The following is a 19,280-nucleotide window of genomic DNA, read 5'->3' as shown; positions in this document are numbered from 1 at the left end:
TTGGGATACACTAAAGCATCCAAATGTACTAACTGGAAGTTTAGGAAGACACACGCCCCGCACAGCAGTCACTTAGTGTCAGCTGCCCAAAACGTGGCTCCTCAGCAGGGCTGGCGTGCAGCACTGCAAGTAGCTCAAGCGGTTCTCAGGTATTGCACCCTCCAGTCGTTCACCGTAAATGTGCTGCCCTTCACATAATGAGGCACAGGAGCCGACAGGGCACTCGCTTCTAATCCAAGCAACGCAGAGGCAGAGACACACTTCAGCTCAGGGCAGCTGCCCAGGCATAGGACACACACACCGAGTCTCAGCTACGGCACGCTCACACTTCCAGGGATGCCAGAGTCACTCTGTCAAGCACTTAGTGTTTATGACTTGACATATTCTAAAAAGCATTCCAGGAAGTGCTTTCAGATTTTTTGTTTTCTTCTAAGATCCAAAAGAAGTCATACGTATTCCAAAGGCCTGAGCGTGCTTGTAAATGTCTGCACAAACTTCTGAGGACTCAGCACCAGCTCCTCCATAAAGGTGGCTGCATCTTTCCTAGTGGGGCCGCTGACTTCAAAGCGAACTACCGCAGGGCTCAGGGAACTTGAGAAATACCTACATCTGATTCACTGCAGCAGCACTGCATCACCAATAAAAGGGTTTATGGGCAGACAGCAGGCTGACGAGAGAGAGGAGAATGCTGATTTGCTCCTCCAGGAAGCCCACATTTTGTGTTTGACCATAAATGAAAACGAAGTCCTGCTCCTTATAGCTTGTTTCTTTTATACAGACTTACTGGAAGAGCACCTATAGATTAAGACAGCTTGATTATTCCCACAGATAAAAAGAACTGCAAGGAAGGTCTTGACTGTCATGTCATCGGGCTGAAATTTTCAGTGCCCAGAATGCACATCAAGCTGGGCTCTTCTGTTTGTTTTGGTTCAACACCTCAGCTAAAGCAGTCTAACCATTTCCTTAAAACTCCTTCTTGGAAAAATTATTCTGCCAGTGCTAAACGTCCCAGCCAACTTTCTCTGACAGACTCTAACAATATTCTGGTTTGCTATAGGATCAGAATTTTAGCCGAGGCATTCTCTTGCAACTTACCACAAAATCAGCAAATGTAACCCTCTGCAAGGAGGCAAGGGGATTTTAATCTGTACATTCTCAGGAGATTTCTTCCATTTTAGTAGCTCAATCCTTTGCAATTCCACCAAATGTGCTTTTTCTTGGGCCTCAGATTTAGGCACCAGAGCCAAAAGCTGCAAAGTTGTCAGGGATCACGTTGAAGGCCCGGGCAGCCTGAAGAAAGGACGTGGCCAACGCAAAATGGGAAGCACTGGTCCAGAAGGCAGCAGAAGCAAAAAGGCTAATGGGATGGGAATGTGGGGCTGGAGATAGAGCGCAAGCTGGCAGGTCGAGGAGAGTAGTGCTAGGAGAAGTCAAGAGCAGGGAATTAAGGATGGGTGGAATCAGAAGCATGTGATCCCACAGAGTAAGATGTGAGACTTATGCAAAGACTGAGGGAAGTAAATGGGACTGGCTGGGTTGGGAGAGAGCCAGCAGAAAGAGGCGAAGACTGAATCAGGAGTGTGTTTCTGCCAGAATACTGAAGAGTAAGAATTAGTGGGATAAGAGGAAACAGAGAGGAAAAGCAGAATGAAGAGAGGGGAGGGATGAGGAGAGAGGTGAGGAGAGGGAAAGGGAGAGGGAAGGAGAAGCCTGAATCTTTGTTCTCAGCAAACTGTACTGTTCCTGAACTGAACCCAGAGATTCACACGTTTTACCACTCCTCTACTATTGTTTAAGTACGCTTGCGAAACTCACAGCCAAAGTATCCCATCTCCACGCAGCTCTAATTCACCCAGTGGCTTGCAATTTATTCTTGCCATATTACGCAAAGTGGGTAAATCAGCTTGGAATGGTGCCCTCTGACAGATGGCCACACGACAAAGCTATGTCTCATGACAAAATTTAGAGTAGAAGAAAATGAAGCAAGCACAGCCTTGGAACTTGAACACAGAAATCTACTCTAAAAAAGCCTCAAAGGTTACAATATCAAGATGAATGTTAGGCAATACCAAATGTAACGTAGCCTATTTCGACAAATTATACAGTAAACGTATTATATTACATTTAACATGGATTTAATACTATGGATTTAAGAGTAGGACTATATTCTGTTTTTCCACATAATATTTTCCATGCATGGCACAAAACTGCTCTTGAGAATCAGTCATGATTGTTCAGTAAATTTGTCATCTGGAATCCTACTGCATTTTCTGGAGTAGAGTTAAAGAGGAAGATAATATCTGAAGAAAAAGGGCAATATCTTAATTTTGATACCTGTATTTAGAACACAGAAAATGCTACATCTTGTACACAGAAATTCTAATTACACACCCTGAACTACTGGGCACATTCACTGTAATTAACTTTGTGTTTTCCTGGCACAGAAAAGGTCAAGTCACAAACCAGAAACAAATCACTAAATACATGTACAAGTTTGTTATTCTTCACAAAACTCTTCAGCATGACAGTGATGAATATTACAGAATTTCACAACTCCACTTTCTGAACTGAGATGGAATAATTTCACTCAATAAAACACAGAATCACACAGTGTGGATAATGTAATGTTCATTAATGGAGTATCCCTTCCTCCTATGAGTTGAGGTGGAGCCCTATCTATCGAAAAATAAGTCTTTAATTAGGTGATTACTATCTTCTAAGATACATTCCTAAGAGACCAACATTAAATTTACATGAACGGCCTTATTTCTGCCCTTCTTTGAGTATGCAATTTCTGCAACCCGAATAATGTTTTTTTAACACTGTATTTCATGCACAATCAAGGCTTCTCTGTCTATACTGTGGTATTAGTCATATTCCACTGCAATACTGACTGTATTAAATAAATTTCTATTGGAATAAAATATGATGCTCCAATAGGGTGGGATTTCACAGCAAGAAGTGCAACGCAGTCATTCAGAAATGAGCTTACCTACCTACTTCAAGCACTGTAGTATTTGGAAAACAGCACAAAATAGGTGGAGAAAGAAGTGGTCTGCTGCGGAAACGCGATAACAAATTGGAAGCTTGCATTTATATGCCAGTCAAGAGATGCAAACTTGAATCCTTACCTCCTTGCTATAGGACCAACTTTTGTACAATGTGAGAAGTGAGTTACTTAGCACTGGAACAGCCAGACATTATTTATTCTAAACTGTTTTGCTGGTTTTTTTTTTATAACCCAAGAATAAAGTTTATCTCCAGGGAAAACTTACTCTTGTACACAAAATACCAACTCAACCCCAGGCTCACAGCTGAAGATAATTTAAAACTCACAGAACCTCTTATAAATTGTTATGACATACCTTAAATGCATTCCTCTTACCTTTCCTTGTGCCTCAAAAGGCGAGAATTTGCAGAGAACTGCACAATCCAAATCTTTTATTCTATTTTAATTTCCAGGCTTCTATTAACAACATTCTAGTGAAGCTTTTTTTCCTGCAACCAACTGTTCTGTCTTCTATACGACCTCTGTTCACACCAGGTAGACAACACATTCCATAAAGGCACATGTACTCACAGAACTCCAAACTCCTCCTCTAATCACTGAATAAAAGGAGCAAATTCTGCCAGTGTGCACCACCCAAGCCACCAGCTTGTCCAATGATAAAAACTGGACCTAGTCAACAGATCAGCTGAAATGCTTCTAAGCAGGCAGAACGAAGCTTGTACTGCTAGTGGTATAGTGAAATCACTATTGTGCTTATTTTTACAACTGACATTCTGAAAGAGGGGATGTGTTTTTTGGTTGCTTGCATCCTTCTTTTTTTTTGGCCATTCTCACAGGGCAGCTAGATTTCAGTTGCTTCAGCTGTGTTCTGTAAAAACAGGCTTTTTCTGCACTTTCAGGTAGATACATTTCATTACAAGTTCCATCTTGCCTGAGTGCATTACTGTATACTGTTTATCTGATGTGATCCATCATCATTTCTATTACTGCATTAGCAGTTAGACATACAGTTAGCATGTCATTTCTTCTTACCTGCATCGATGGCACATGGGTAATGGTATCGGAAGGAGCAGCCTTTGTTGTAGCAGCCTAAGGTGGCTCCCGGTTCCTGGCAATGGGAACATTTCTGAAAGGGAAACCAAGAAATGGCAATGAAAACTGTAACAATACTTCCAAATATCTGTATTTTGCTGGGAATCGACCATGTTCCAGCACGCATTTCTTGAGTAGCACAGTGTTATGTCTTTACACGCCATGGAAACAAAGGTCTTTTGATAAGCTGTTTCAAACGCAAAACTTTTCAGCTGTGCTTAACCAGGCAAGATACACCAAATGCTCACACCAACCATTCAGACAGAACTTGGAACGCTTCTCTCAGATCCATTTCACTGACCCATGTTTCAGCACCTGACAATGACATCAGTGTTAAAATTGGAAAAGAGCTTTTTTGAATCTACAGCAGCTTAAAAATGAAAATTAGCATGACAAAGATGATTTAGAAGACACCATTAGCGTAAAAGTAATTTGCTGACATCAGTTTCATCCCCACTAGCTGTTCAGGAAGATCAAGGCCAAGTTGAACATTTTTTCACAAGTGATGAGGAAACGTTTACCTGGGGCAGGGGAAGATGCCATCAAGGAAAAATACCTCACTGTCACAGAAATGGCACTTCTCCTGAGGAAGTGCTCGCAGTGCCAGAAAGATGCTACACATTTATTTTCAAAGTAGAAAGATTCATCTGATGAACATGTTCAAGTTCCATTACCTAAATCCTATCGCCTCAACTGGTCAATGATGTATTCGATCATATTATCAGACAGATGTGAACGCAGCAGGATGAAAGCCACTCACCCATTTACTTCATCCCAAGTGACTTTACGGAAGTAGGCCTACCATGCACCTCATTCAGAAAGCAACTCTTCTTACTGAATGGATACAGTGAGTGACTTTCATTAACTAATCTCAGATTCTGATGAAAGCTGATTTCTGGCAAGCTGATGTTTTTCAAAGAAAAAAACACGCAAGTCACATCTAGTGAAAGGCTGAGAGACCGCTCCTGTTTAAAAACTAAAATGCAAGAAGACTGCTGGCAGAAAAACATGAACTACAACTTCTCAGATGTACCTTAGAAACATAGGAACTTTGGGTTTGCTGATAAACGTGACCAACACAACAGGGCTTCGTATACCTGGCACAATTCACCTTGAATTCAGGCTATGAAAAGTCGCCTTGGTCAATGATTACACGTGGATGAGACGACCTAAAATCTCTCTTTCTTTTGGAGAAGCTGTTGTCAAATTACATGTACTCCATCAACTCTACCAGCATGCAACAGCTGTACAGCACATGGAACAGATGTGCTTGAACCAGCAGCATACCTGGCACTGCACAAAAGCACCATTTTTTTTCTGCCAAACAAGGAGGCTTATATGCCAGGATGGCCACATCAGCGAGACAGCACTTCTTACATCCCTGACTTACACATGTGCGGCAGTGCAAGCCTGCAGGACAGACGTGGCCAACGATTACAGCCACAGAGAAATCCCTCACTCCAAACAAACAGGGTTTTGCTTACAGCACTTCACAAAAACCCTAGGAATAGCTGACAGTTCTTGCTCTTCCTGCTACTCTGCGCGATGCAGACAGCGATGACGAGGTTGCATTTAAATGACTGAACGAGGATGAAAGCAAAATTAGCTCCAGCCATAAACCAGGTGGCCCTCTTCAAATCAAAGCAGACGCAACTAGCAGCAAAGCTTGTGAGGCATCACTTCTTCTGACATGTACAACTCTAGTCTCGAATGCTGCCTTCTCTTTTCAGTTATGCCAAAGCTTTTCGAGCCTGATCTTCAACATTCCCTTTTTCAGCATTCCGATTTAATATCGCTTCTATCTTCTAAGCAGCGAACGTGTGTCATGACAAACTACTATTTATAATGTAAGGAAAGTGCCCCTGAGGCCAAAAGGAGACACCCAGGAAGCTTATTTTTGCCTGTCAGAACATGAATGCTGGTTTCCAAATGTAAAAAAAAAAAAATAATAACATCTAACACAATATTTAAATGCACACTGAAACACATGGACCTCTAGCCAAACTGCAATGTAATTCGCTCTCTCATGGGAGTAAAACCAAGTTTCATGTATAAAAAATGGCTCTTCCTGGCTATGAAATCAACCCTAGCAGATTATTGTGTACTGGCAGCAGTCCCAGATTCACCTATGCCAAGTATTCACAAATGCAGCTCGAGGAGCTCTGGATCAGAGTGCTTTACCTGTAAGCTTTATTCTCCCTCTCAGATGTGGCTGACTAAGATTAATTATTCTAAGAGGACAGAGCCCAAATTGACTATTCTTTTTGAACACGGTTATGAATTTCTAGCGTTGTCCCTCAGAGGCATTCTGTCCTCCCCACTTTATCTGGTCTTTGAAGTACCACTGCGCCGTTGCAACAGCAGAGGTCATTCTTCCCCGGAACACTGCGTCCTGTACAGAGCAGCCAACAGGAGCCTACGAACTACAACAGCAGAGATTAAACTGCAGCTGTGTCAAATATTTCTTAAAACTAAAAAGGCACGTCGTAAGAGCGCGCTGTGCCATACAGCTGAAAACAAAAAGACCCCTAGCAACACTTCTGATACTTTTCCAAATGTTAATTTAGTCTTTGAACTCATTCTTCGTTACGTCGAGTGTGGTTCATCCTGCTATTCTGAAACTCGCAGTGGGAACACGACCGGCGTTCTGACGAACTTTCAGTGTGCCCACAGCACTCAGCTGAGAACGGGCACAGATATTTTCATATGGGTTGTAGTTGGGACTGATTAGACAGGAAAAGTGTGCGGTTAAGATGGCTGAGGATGAGCACTGAGTCCCTTCTTCCCTCGTTTTCAGTCTGCCTGACCAACTAGATTATTGCCAAGGTTACCTGCAGCTACGCCCACAACAGCAACTCCCCAGTGGACTACACCACCATTGACTGCTCAAGGCAGAGATCATCTGCTGCTGCTGGCTCCCCTGCTGCTGAACAAGTCTCCATTCTGCCAGATGCTTCTGCTTTTCACAAGCCACTGACAGTCTAATGGCCCCATTTCTCCTACCTCCTGGGACCCCCGACCATCTGCTTCTTCCAGGAGAAGCAGGGGGAACCACAACACAATAACTACTCTTTTCTTTTGAGTCCTTCCTTCTTGACACACCACAGAACGACCGAACAAAGCAGAAACCCTATGAAGTTATATGGTCTAAAATAACTTAGGAGTCTACCACTGAACCTTTGAAAGAAACGATAATAATGCCACGTAGTTTCCAAATGTCTGCAGGTTTTCCTAAAAACAGACAGAATATATCAAATATAACAAATTCTAGATGGTTTCAGTCTTCATTTCCAAGACACTACAGTTGTGTCTTGAAAGATAAAAAGACGCATAGCTCCTGTCAACACTTTTTGAGGCTCTGGTGAGAACCACTATCCTTATGTATTTATGTTCCATAAATAGACAGATAGACAATGGGGTACTCTGCAAAACTTCAAAAACTTTCTAAAACCCAAACAAAACCATGGAATTTCACACATGAAATAAATAAATTGGGCTCAGTGACCTCTTATCACTCTATTTCATCCATGAGCAAATCTTCACCCAAAGTCCACCCGTCATCCTGCAGCCACTCACCAGCAGAGGGTAGCAGCCTGCTTGTCACCTCCACAGGAATTAGAGCATTCCTAGCTAGGGAAGCAGCACTCAGCCTCTCCTGGGAAGAGAAATTCCTTTTGCTCAGCGAGCAGCCTGCTTAACCTGCCCTGCCTGACAGAGCTGAAGGCTGGTGCTTGCAGTGTGCTCCCAATGGGAGGTGCCAACGGGCAGCAATCATTGCCAGGCAGCTAATCAACTCCTGGCTTAAATTAAAGAAAAAAAGAAGAAAAAGAAGACCACACAGTGAAGATTGATTCAGAGGTCCTATCTCCACAATTCATCTCTGGCCACAGCGCACATACATCTCACTTAGAATAGGCTGGAGAGACTGAAAAGTGCCATTTAGAAGAGACACTCCATCCCTTGAACTAAATTATCAATAGTATTAAAGCCAGATACAGTGTCTCTACTCCTCCATGCTATTAGCAACCCATTTCTTCCTCGTTACAGCTCATCATTCTCTGTCTCCCAAAATGAAGTAACACCAACATGAAGTGTGAGCAGCATTAGGACAGACACCACAGCTCAAAGGAGAGGTTCTGATTCACTCACAACACTACAACATCCTCTAGCTGCATTCCTTTTGCTTTAAGGTTTTTGGGTTGGCTTAGGTTTGTCATACAAGCTTCTTCATTTTTGACTGGAGATGTTTTTAGGACTCTTTTCTTGCCCACTGGTTGCCTCTTTCAGGTTCTCACCAGTGCCCCACACTCAGGCTTCATTCTAAATTCCTCTCTCCAAAGTACAGCACTGTGTTTTCCTTTGCACTCTGTTTTCTTCCCTTTTCCTTCACCTTGCTTCCTACTTCCTTATTTTAACTCTTCCTGAATACCACCGTCAAGAGCACATACATGGAATAAAACGCAAAGCAACAACCAAAGGTTACCTGAAAACAAAAGCCAGCTGAAGGAGAAAAAAGAAAGAAAGAAAGAAAGAAAGAAACGTGGCATTAATTAACAGGCTAAGTCTTCACTTTCTACGTTGTACAAATTTTCTGCACTGTTTCAATTCTATTCCCCGCTGTGCTTCCTGGCAAGTGGGGCACGGGGAGATGACTGCACCCAGGGAGCTGAGAGGAAAGCTGTGAGATGTCTGCTGCCACACACAGTGGTGAAAAGTGCTGTATGCTGTAAGGGAAAGGAAGAAGTGATTTTGGGAGACTGCTGTTAAAAAGGGACTGAGATGGAAAAAGATGAGGGTGGACTGACACTGCTAGGAAGCAGGAGAAGAGAGTTTCTTCGCTGATGTAGAGATACTGATTAATGAAAAACTGCTTTTGTGATTGGGGCTTGAGATAACAAGCAGCAGTAAAGGATACGGAATGGTTTGCTCTACTTCCAGTAAAACAATTAAGTTCTCCAAAAAACAGGCACAGAATTTCAGAAAAATAAATCCCACAATTAAAAAGAAGTAAAAAAAAAAATCCTTCAAACTTGCACTGTGAAGTTGTACCTCTCCTCAACGGGGATCTACTTCTGCAGCAAGCAAATCAAGTATCAATAAGGAAAAATAATCGCAAGAGCAGAATTGGGCAGCTATCGTGAATTCAACAAACTAAGGACTACTTTAGATTTTGAGATTTCAGCAAACAGATAAATCAGCGATCTGTAAGATGCCACTGCTGGGCTGTAAAGCTGCACGAGGAAACACAGTGAAGAGTCAGAACTGCAGTGCTGCATGGGCTGCTGAAGCATAAAGGGAAGCTGCAGCTCAAAATGGATGGCTCGGAAAAGAATGAAATACCAGAGCTAAAAAATGTCTTAAAAAGGGAAATCCTATTCGATACACACAAAACAGATTAAACTGATTACAGTACAGCAGAAGTAATTCAAACGAACAGTGAACAGATCTATTTCCCCCAACTTCTAGAAAAAAGAGAAAGTAACAAGAATAGAAATAAATGGTTTGTTATGACAAGGAATGGTTTGCAGCAAAGATTTCTAAGGCCCTATGCGGACACCTGGGCTGTTCGTAACAAATCTCAAAATGAGGATGAACAATAAGGTGAGAAAAGTTACAGACCATGCAAAACTATCCAAGGGAGTCAAATCTCAAGCCAATGGTAAAGAACTGCAAAAAGATCTTACTATGCTGGGTAACTGCATGATAAAATGGGGATGAAATTTAATGCTGGTAAGTCCAAAGCGATAAACATGGAGAAAAATATTTTCACCTATGCATATACATGATTATAGACTCTAAATTTGGTATTATTACTCATGAGAAGATATTAGAAGTCATCCTAGACATACCATACAGTACTTGCAAGTGCAAAAAAGCAAGAACAGAGTTATTAGGAACAGAAACAGATAACGAAAGTAAAGTCTTCATTAAGTCCATGTATTAGTCTTGTAGTATCCTGACATCCTGAATAGCGGCGTGCGTGGTTTTGGTCACCCTATCAGTAAAGGAACACAACAGATCAGGAAAAATAACAGAAAGACCAGAGAGATAAACAGGAATATGAAGAGCTTCCGTGTGGGAAGAGAGTTAAGTATTTTGGAAAAAGAGGTAACTGAAAGGGGACCGAGATCTACAGATCAAATATGGTGTGCACGTGGGAATGATTCCCAGCCACTTTCAAGGAGGAGAAGCAAATAATGTGATCATCAGACTGCAGGTTAGAGATTTAAAATGAATCCACTTCTCTACACAACAAATAATTAGACTATAAAACTCAATGCCAAGGGCGGCTGCGCTGGCCAAAAGACAAGCCATTTCAACATCAGATTAGGCAAATTCATCAGGGACAGGTGCGTCACTGGCTGTGAACAGAGATCTGAACGAGACAACTCTAAAGCTGTGACTGGTAAAGCAGACAGAAAACATCTAAACATCTCTCCACACACACCTGGTTTGCTACCCACCTCCAAAAATAACTGCTCCTGGCCATTACTGGAGATGGCACATCACGACAAAACGCTTTTGTACCTGCCCAGAATGGCAGCTTTTCTGCAGACCGAGAGATTTGACTGTAAAATTCCCCAACAAACAACAAAAGTCCCGTGACTATTAAAAGGAATGCAGGCACCCAGAAGTACACTGTGAGGTTACAAGCTTTTAAGATTCCTCATCTTGCCTCTAGAACAGGAAGGCTGAGCTGAACTGTAACACTATATAAAAGGGCTGAAATCTGATCTAAGCAATGAATTCAAGTTCACTGCTCCATATAAGACTAAGTGCTCCATTCACTTGGTAGAGCGATCAAAGGCTTAAATGTGCATGAACGTATGCTAGGAGAGGACACTGGAGAAAGGCTGAGAAATCAAGGGAGATATGAACCCTCCCTGCCTCTCAGGCAATGGAAAGAGAGAAAAACAAATGAAATAAGGACGGAGCACAGTTGAACTTGAGTAGACTTCAGATACTTCAGGAATACACTGAAGGTTAACTAGAACAGATTCAGCAAAACTAATGAAAACTGCTAACTTAAAATGGCGATGGAAAAGCACGTGTAATTTAAATTGAGCAGGCTAAGTATGCCCCTCTGCAGGCAATACATTTTGTGTTTTAAAAGGAGTATTAATAGCCAGACCAGCATGCCCAAGCAGACCAGAAATGCCTCAGTCTTGTTTCCTTTGACAACAAAGTGCCACCCTGAACAAGAGAAACATTTCAGACAACCACTTAGGAGTACAGGGATTTGAATTTGCTAAAGCGTGCAAGTCTGTCTAAAAAAATTACACAGTTTATGTTATCTTGGCTATTCATTTGGGGATTTAAATGTGCAACAATAAGTGCAATTTAGCTAAGAAAAGGTCTGAAAGATAGAAGAAGAGACTTAAAAGAGAGAAAAGAAATTCAAATTTTCAAGCAGCGATTATGTGATAAGGAGATAACACGGCTGCAGGAACAGCACGCTCAGCAAGAGAGAGCATTTACTCCAGTTGGATTTTCTGCCAGTCCTACAGTTCTTTCCCAGCCATTCTGGGTACTGATTATGGGAAACATCCAAGTATGTGAGCAATCTCTACTTAACACAAGGTCCGATGAATGCAGTGTAACACAGCACCAAGCAGTTGCCTTCAAACAAAGCAGCAGCATCACTGTGAAAGAAGAGGTTTTGGATAAATTAATTACCAAAAACGCTCCTTCATAAGGCAACACATTTCAATAAAATGACTGGAATGACAGAAAAAATGACATAAAGAAGAAAACTCAAACTCAGTTCTACATTTGCACTGAGGAATTTGTTTTCAAGAGGCCATATGCACAATGGAAACAATCTTTCTCCAGTTCAAAAAAAAAAAAAAGTTTAGTATTTATGAAAAATAAACGGGAAGTTGGAAGGGACCTGCAAAGACCACGACCCAATCACTTCAAGGCTAACCAGAAGTTAAAACGTATTATTAAGGGCATTTATCCAAATGCCTCTGGAAGATTGATGGGCACAGAGGAGCAACTGCTTTGCTAGGAAGCCTGATCCAGTGTCTAACCATCCCTATGGTAAAGAAAAGACTCAAGGAAATAAGAAGGTCTGCTTCGTTGAGTTATTAGAGGCTCATCAGAAACAAATGTACAGGCTTAAAAAGCTAAGATAGGGCTTCTGAGCAAGGCAAACTGTAAACGGAAAAGATTTTGACAAGAGATTAAATACCAGTGCAACCTAGCAGGAAAACAAGGTGCAGAAGGATTCCACCCCTGCTAACAATTCAGCCTGTAACATCGCACAGAAATAAGGCAATTGTCATTATCTATAATAATCTCTGCAAGCCGTCGTCATAAACAAAGCCCCACTGTGCAAGACGCTTCTGTAATGCTGAGCAAAACGCCGGTGGAGGCAAAGGGGTGAAGTGGGAATGACGGGACTGGGAGTGGAGTCTGTCAGCAGCAGGCAGCACATCCCTTCATGGCAGAAATCCCAGCAAGGAGGGCTTTGAAGAAATGCACAAAGGAAAACAAAGGCAAACGTGCAGGTTTTTGAAAGTGACACACTTCATTTAGGGAAATACGGGATGCGCTGGCAGGACGTGGATCAGAAATTCTTGAAGGCAAACAAAGGAGAAGTATGCAGGCAGCTGCTGTAATGAGGGGTAATCTGAGGTGTAAGGAAGGGGGAAGCAAGCAGATGAGTGTGAAAGAAGCAGGCATGCAAAAATGATGGCTTAGAATTTTTTTAGCAGTATTCCCAATGGATGTTTATTCATTAATAATAATTCTTAGATTCAGATCTGAAGAGCTGCTCCTCAGAGCAGAATACGCGCCACTGCCAGGTGAAAGGTACAGTGCTCACCTCACACATGAACAGTATCACTCCAGGAAAAGGAGATGTCTGCAGAACACAGAAATACTGCTCTGTGGCTGAAAAGAAAGCAACGGGGAGATGGCAACGCGGCCCCGAGGAGCAGAACCCAGAGCGTGCAGAAATGCTCCCCAGGGCCACTGGTGGCTGCTGCCCAGCGGGAATGAATGCCCGGGAGTACATCTCCCTGTAGTGATGTGCTGCCACGGAACGCACACGTGTTAAGAAGAGAAAAAAGCAGAAAAAAGCTGGAATGCAAGCTCATGAGCGCGAGCAATAGATAACCAGTCACAGACCGGGGAAATGAAACAACTCAGTAATAGGCACTGATGAAAAGACCTCAGATACAGAGGAGGCGTTCGATGTTAAAAAGAAACAACCCTGCTGGCCAAAAATGTGAATGGGCTTAAAGAGGAATGTGTTAGCTCACTATTCAATAATCACCAGAAAAAAACAAAAACTACAAACAGTGATGATATATGTGCTGCTTAAACTGCTCATTACAATAACGACTGCTTTTCTGAAGTGACTTTAGTTTTTAACATTGCAGAATAGCTGGCTGGCCAAAGACACACACCACAGAGAAGCCTCCAATGGGCGAGGAGCAGTTCAGAAGTGGCAACAAATATAAAGAGCAGCAAAAAGTCTAAGGCCAGACGGCGTTCCAGTTGGATGGCACAAAGAGCTGGGGTGGCGTCAGGAGTTCCTCTGAAAGACAGGCTTGATGCTCCACCAGGGAAAGAGCTTCTTTTGCCTAGGGAGTAGTGTAGTTCCCCAAAATGTAAATGGAAAAAAAGAAGATAAGGGACCATAGAATTGTATTTCTGAATCACAGAATGGCTTGGGTTAGAAGGGACCTTAACAAGCACCTAGTTCCACCCTCCCTGCCACAGGCAGGGTTCCCACCACTGGATCAGGCTGCCCAGATAACAAAGATCTCTTGGTCTCAGGTCAGGACACCACTGAATCGTGATAAAAATAGAAATATCATCTAACTACATCTAGCTTCAGAGAATCATAGAATGGCATGGGTTGAAAAGGACCTCAAAGATCATCGAGTTTCAACCCCCTGCTGAGTGCAGGGTCTTCAACCACTGGACCAGGCTGCCCAGAGCCACATCCAGCCTGGCCTTGAATGCCTCCAGGGACAGGGCATCCACAACCTTTCTGGGCAACCTGTGCCAGTGTGCCACCAACCTCCAAGTGAAAAACTTCCTCCTGATATCTAACCTAAATCTCCCCTGTCTCAGTTTAAAACCATTCCCCCTTGTCCTTTTGCTATCCACCCTTGTGAACAATTGTTCCCCCTCCTGTTTATACACTCCCTTCAAGTATTGGAAGGCCACAATGAGATCTCCCCGGAGTCTTCTCTTCTCCAAGCTAAACAAGCCCAGTTCCCTCAACCTTTCTTCATAGGAGAGGTGCTCCAGCCCTCTGATATCTTGGTGGCCCTCCTCTGGACCCGTTCCAAGGGCTCTGCATCTTTCTCGTACTGAGGGCCCCAGGCCTGGATGCAGTACTGCAGACAGGGCCTAAGTGTAATGTTAAGTGCATACAAATCCATGTAAGATCAAAGAATCATTAAGTAGGAGAAGACCACAAAGATCATCCAGTCCAACTGTCACAGCTGATCCCTACCATGCCCACTGACCGTGTCCCTCAGTGCCACATCCACATGGTTCTGGAACACCTCCAGGGACAGTGACTCCACCACCTCCCTGGGCAGCCTGTTCCAACAGATATCAATCTATGCTAAGATAAAAAGGACTGGTCTGAACCATACAGTACTGGAAATAAGTCACTGTGCAAGACCAAGAAGGAATTTCATTTTCATTTGAGGCAGAAATAGAAGGATATGGGCAATTTTGGTTTTAGTTTATTTTACACAGGCACCCCCTCTTCTCACTCCTTATTCCTCCATCTTCTGAAGGCTCTCACTCAAAAGCAGAAATGTAAGTCAGCAGTAAAGTACTCTTTGTCAGGCAGCATCAGAGACTCAGAATGGAAAATTCTTCTTTTGGCATCACTCTTGAAGCTATTTGTCCAGAAAGCAGAATTTGTTGGTAGCTTTGTCAAAACTCTTATTCCCCAGGATCTGTCTCCGCATATTTCTGCTTAGTGGCATCACTAAAGAACCTGTATTCTTGCCAATCACAGTGTGTGACACTTCAAAGGAAGGATAATTAAATTCAAGTACAGGAGTGAAGACTGCATACAAAAATTCCTAAAATATTTTTATATACCTACAGTGCAGCTAATGGAATTATTCTACTCTAATGTAAACAATTTCCTAAAATTAACATCTAAAAAAATTGCTGGTTTTCTGTAAAGCAGCAGTTATGCATTGTGTCAACCTTGACATTTCAGTGGTAAATTCAACTTGGAGACCCTCCTCCATAAAACAAGTTTTAATAATAAATATACGGGGAAGTGTCAGTACATTTAAGCTAGGATCTTCAGCATTTTAACTTCCTACAAGAAAAGAAAAAACTAACATCAGATGAACACACAACATCTTCATTACCTTCTGTGGAGCGGAATCTCCATGATACGTGCAAAAACTTTAGAGCGACTTACCTTCCTGTCATTTCATCTATGCAACTAAAATACACGAGCTCGTATCAGCTCTCCAACTTGCCATTTAATTATGAATATTTGAAACATATTATAGTTTCAGTTTCCAAAGAAATCTGCAAGTCTGTCTTGATGGTCACAAAATGAATGTTTTTAAAGCACATTTTACTGAGACTTGTCAAAGGTCACAAAGGGAGACAGTACAGGCACAGGCTTTGAAAGAATCACAGCCCTCAAAACAGAACTCAAGTACCTGAAGTTGGCTCATCCACTCTTTTTAGAGTCTCCATGCAGAGCAGCATTATCTTTTAGAGAAAAGTCCCCATTTCAGAAATTCATGCCAGGACGTACTTTTTCTCTCTCTTCGTAATAAAGCTTTTATGAGCTTCACACTCTTCTTTAATCATCAGTAATTTTCTTAAACTTAGAAAGCTCGAGTTCTCAGTAAGAATAATTTAAGAAAGGAGTCAAAGGAGCAAGAAAGGTTGCAGTTAGAACAGCTCAGTGCAAAGTACCAACAGAACTGTTTGAAGGCTGCTCTGAAAGTAGTGCTTATTTCATTATGTTGGCCCACGACATCAGAGATGCTCTTGCAGAATAGGCTGAGCTTCCCACCAGTATTCTTTTACATTTTGTTGCCGTGTGACAGAGGGCAGCAGGGGGCAGTCTGACAAAATGGTGTCTGACATGGAAGTGCGTATGAAGCAAGGGTGTGTCACTGAATTCCTCTATGTGGAAAAAAAAAAAAGGCACTTATTGACATTCACTGAGGCTTGCTGAACAGTTATGGAGACCAAACAGTGGATGTGAGCACAGTGAGGCAGTGGGTGGTGTGTTTCAGCAGTGGTGACAGCATCATGAAACACTAGCTATGTTTCGGATAGCAATGCAGATTTTTTTTTTTTTTTAAATGAGCACGGCATGCAGGCTCTTGTTCATTACTGGCAAAAATGCATTGCTAATGGTGGTGGCTACATTGAAAAATAGCTGAGAATTTGCTCTACCCAATAGTGTTATTGCACTCTGTTGTAGCTTCCATGCAAATATATAGGAGGCATTACTTGCAGAGGACCTCTGTATTTTGCTAAGGGTGAAAGCACAAGAAATGAGAAATGTGTTAATACTTAAGAGATTTAACTGTAAATCAGAAGAAAAAGTATAAAGGAGCTAGAAACAGAAAAAAATACATCACTGGTATGTGAAGAACACATAACCAGTTTTTACCTTCAACCTTTATTTTTTTGCTTAAATAGAAAAAAGGTTGGGACATGGACAATTAGTCAACTGAGCTAAGACATAAGTATTTAAGCTATGAGCAGTTGTGCAAGCAGCTCTCAGAAGAGATATGCAATCTATTTATACCATTGCTAGCCCAGGTGGGGACAAAACAGCACAGCTGGTACATGCAGAGCTCCAGGCATGCTTTGCTACTCCAGTATTAGTCTTGGGTAGTCACCAGTGTATGCCAAGTCCTACACTGTTATGTCTGCTCTTACCAATGATTCGGGAAGTCTGAAGACAACAGTAGATCTACATGATACAGACACAGTCTCACCACTGCTGGAATTTCTCAAAAGAAGCTGCAGCTATTTCAGTCTTCTTAACTGCAGAGAAATGCCTGCTTGAGGTTACCCTGGCTGGCACATCACGCTTTTCCCTGTATCAGTGCTGACATTGAGTCAAGAAAGCTACTGCAGCCAATAACAAATAGATTGATAAATATCTGGTGGGGGCAGTTTGCTGGCCAGATGAGCTCCCTCCATTAGCTCAGACTCAGAGCAGTGGTGCTGGGAGAAGGGAAGGCACTGCGGAGAAGAATGACTCCTAGTACCTGTAATGGAGGCTAGGCTGAAGTTACCACTGTACCTCCTAACTGTTCCATTGAAAGGTCTGAAGTAGCTCATCATGGACACTCACCTCTCTTTTCTATCTTTAGTAGCAAAATGCTAAGACTGCTTTGCGCTATTCCCATCATCCTTCCACCCTCCTCTCTACCACCTTATCTTACCCCATGCCCTCCACTCATCCTTCCCCTAACTTACCACACTATAGCAGAAAGGATCAAGAACAACTGCTCCATGAAAAATGGCTATTTCATCATTTTAGCAAGGGATTCTGAAAAAGCTTTCAGTCTGGGTGAAGAACGGGCTAAGGCTACCTATGAAGCTGCATTAAGAGAAGCTAGTGTTACTGAGAGCACAACTGGAAACTTCAGCAGGCCTTTTGAGGAAGACTGTTGTTTTGCAAGTTCCACCAGTGAGAGGGCGTCCACAGCCAGACTCTGTGTCTTCGGCCCAGGCTGTACCGCTTCGATCATTTGCACCAAATCTTGTTCCTATCTCCCTTCCTGGCTCTACATAGCAGTTGGTTTCCCTCAACAGCTCACTCCTATATCAAGATTCACATCCCCATGTTCCCCAAGCAACCCTGTGCCCCCAGCTCCAGCTACATGCCTTCTCAACATGGCTCAATCCACTTATGCTCACCCATAGCTTCAGCAATACAAGACTGCTGTTAAATGCTAATTACTTACTAATGAAAACTAATCATCATGCAATTAAACTTTAATCACTAAGCAGCTGGCTGAGATCCAACCCTTAACAATGAAGGTTCATTAATAACTTTTCTCAAAGTGCTTCATCCATGAAGACTATCCTGTACTTCACACAGAGTCCATGAGAGTACATGAAATTCTGATGGAAAAATATTTCTTTGTTAAGAAAGAAAAAGCTAACAAGAAAATAAACCAGTTACAACACAGCTTAAAAAAATAGTACTGTTTAGGTGAAAAGAATGGTTTTAAGGTGCAAGTGGCCCAGACCTCACTCCTGGCTTCCTCCATATCCTCAGGCAACATGTGCAGTACAGACAGGGAGCAGCTCTTCTCTCTGATTCCCTTCTCTTCAGAGTAATGTTCTTCAAGGCAAAAACTATCTTCTGAGTTTTAATTTTTGCTATAGTTTCTAAAATTATTACATGAATCCTCATCATAGTTTTATTTTTACCCAGCTCTTCAAATCAAGAGAATTAATCTCACCTCTTTCAGAATACATTTCTCTAATTAAAGAGTACATTGGGGTTATATAACTGGGTTTATAATGGACGGATGAGAATTACTCTTTTCAAAGATAAAAGTTTTATAAACTGGTGCATTATAGTAAATAAAATTACACCACCATCAGAAAGTTTCTCAGTTATGACCCTACACCATTCCCATCCCAGTCCCAAAGCATTATGCTTCTATAGCTAAGTACTGGGTTTGCTGTGTAGTGTTTGAAGAGCTTTCCTTTCATCTGAATAGAAGAACCTGAACAGCTGAAGCATTATTTTGTTTACTCAGTGATTAAAGGTTTCAGGATGTTTATGTTTAAAATACTTTTTATTTGAAGTCTTACAAAAGATATAACAATTCTAACAATCCATACAATAGTTTCTAACAGAAAGTTATGAATTTTTACATTCATAAATTAACCTTTCAAACTGACTAAATAAACAAAATGTTTTGATTTTGAAAAGAAAATCTGCATTTTTGCCTAGTTTTAATCACTTATAAGGTATAAATACAGAGGTGTGGATCAGAATAAGCTTCTGAAGTTCTTGCATATCCTCCAACATCTATTTGTTACGTAGCACTCTCCTAATGATGGTAGAGGGATACAACTCAAGTGATTACCACCTGGAATCAGTCTTAAGTTCATTAAGTTAAAACACACACCAGCAGCACTGGAAGTCTCCTCCCCAGCTGTTGAGAAGTTTGCAACCTTT

The 19,280-nt window shown here is 42.0% G+C and overlaps 1 protein-coding gene across 6 annotated transcripts in view; it reads right to left on the bottom strand.

Moving 5' to 3' along the window:
* TCF20 (transcription factor 20) overlaps positions 1-19,280 on the bottom strand; it is a 116,537-nt gene that overhangs the window by 12,191 nt on the left and 85,066 nt on the right. For all 6 annotated transcript variants that reach the window (XM_021381807.1, XM_021381735.1, XM_021381891.1 and 3 more), the window contains one exon: positions 4,043-4,136. In XM_021381807.1, the coding sequence (XP_021237482.1) occupies positions 4,043-4,136 (94 nt within the window). The remainder of the gene's footprint in view (positions 1-4,042; positions 4,137-19,280) is intronic.

This window comes from Numida meleagris, chromosome 1 (assembly GCF_002078875.1).
Source record: "Numida meleagris isolate 19003 breed g44 Domestic line chromosome 1, NumMel1.0, whole genome shotgun sequence".
Lineage (NCBI taxonomy): Eukaryota > Metazoa > Chordata > Aves > Galliformes > Numididae > Numida > Numida meleagris.
Note: the sequence above shows the minus strand (reverse complement) of the source record. Positions and strands in the feature narration are given on the sequence as shown.